This window comes from Octopus bimaculoides, chromosome 2, assembly GCF_001194135.2.
Source record: "Octopus bimaculoides isolate UCB-OBI-ISO-001 chromosome 2, ASM119413v2, whole genome shotgun sequence".
NCBI classification, from domain to species: domain Eukaryota; kingdom Metazoa; phylum Mollusca; class Cephalopoda; order Octopoda; family Octopodidae; genus Octopus; species Octopus bimaculoides.
In genome coordinates this window covers 67,508,045-67,509,096 of record NC_068982.1, presented here as the reverse complement: position 1 = coordinate 67,509,096, position 1,052 = coordinate 67,508,045, and the positions used below count along the sequence as shown (strand labels likewise).

The window sequence follows — 1,052 nt, the reverse complement described above, 5'->3', positions numbered from 1 at the left end:
AGACACTCTTTTAGATCAGTCCAAATATATTTTAGGATATATTCGACCTGCAAAAAAAGGTCATTTTCATTGCGATTTGCCGTGAAGAAAATTTTTTGCTTTAAGCAAACATGCGTTAAAACACGAAGTCATTTCGGGGCGCCTTCAGTGGGTCGATAAATGCATTTCAGACTAATTCGTGATCCTCAGCATCGGCTACCAAGTGAGACATTTATTCATTTATTTTCAGAAACACCGAAACATTTAGTATTTAGTTTCGTCCTTTTATATCCCGAGTTCAAATTCCAACAGGATTTATTTCAACCTGATGCCCATGGCTGCATTAAGTGTTCTTTCTAAGAGAGGAAAGAAAAGAGCTTGCTATTTCAATTTACATTTACGTCTTTAGTTAATAAAGCTTTAATCTTTTAACTTTAATTTGCTTCGGTCATTGAACACCAGTGGCCATGCTGGAGCACCACTTTGAAAAGGTTTTGTTAAACAAAAGGACACAAGTACTTGTGCTTGCTTTTCAAGTTTGATACTTATTTTATTGGTCTCTTTTGTCGAAGCGCTGAGTTACGAAGATGTAAACAAACCAATATCAGTTGTCAGGGGAGGAAACAAACACAAACCCAAAGATATACGTATACTCATTCACACAGACACACGCACGCACGCACACACACACACACACACACACACACGCACGCGTACGACGGGCTTCCACACAGTTTTTGTCTACCTGATTAGAAGTAATTTGCCCGCAGTGCCACGCAGTGGAACTGAGCCCGAAACCACGCAGCTTTAAAGTGACCTTCTTCACAACACAGCTGTGCCTGCGCCTATGTTTATTTGAATTTAAATTTCATTTCACTTATTCATTTATTTATGTATTTATTTATCACAACAGAGTATTTTTAAACTGGCGAATCCTAATTTGTTGACCGAAACCTGCAGCGAATGGACTGATGGTGTAATTGATATTTCGTATGAAATAACAAGTAGTGACACTCTGAAATGTGTAAGTATATTATTATTATTATTATTATTGTTATTATTATTATTATTAT

General features: G+C 36.7%; 1 protein-coding gene across 1 annotated transcript in view; it reads left to right on the top strand.

Annotated features, from left to right (window-relative positions):
- The window catches only part of LOC106867166 (uncharacterized), a 52,716-nt gene that overhangs the window by 47,564 nt on the left and 4,100 nt on the right, over positions 1 to 1,052 (top strand). The window contains exon 3 of the mRNA XM_014911969.2: positions 893 to 1,003. Coding sequence (XP_014767455.1) covers positions 893 to 1,003 — 111 coding nt within the window. The remainder of the gene's footprint in view (positions 1 to 892; positions 1,004 to 1,052) is intronic.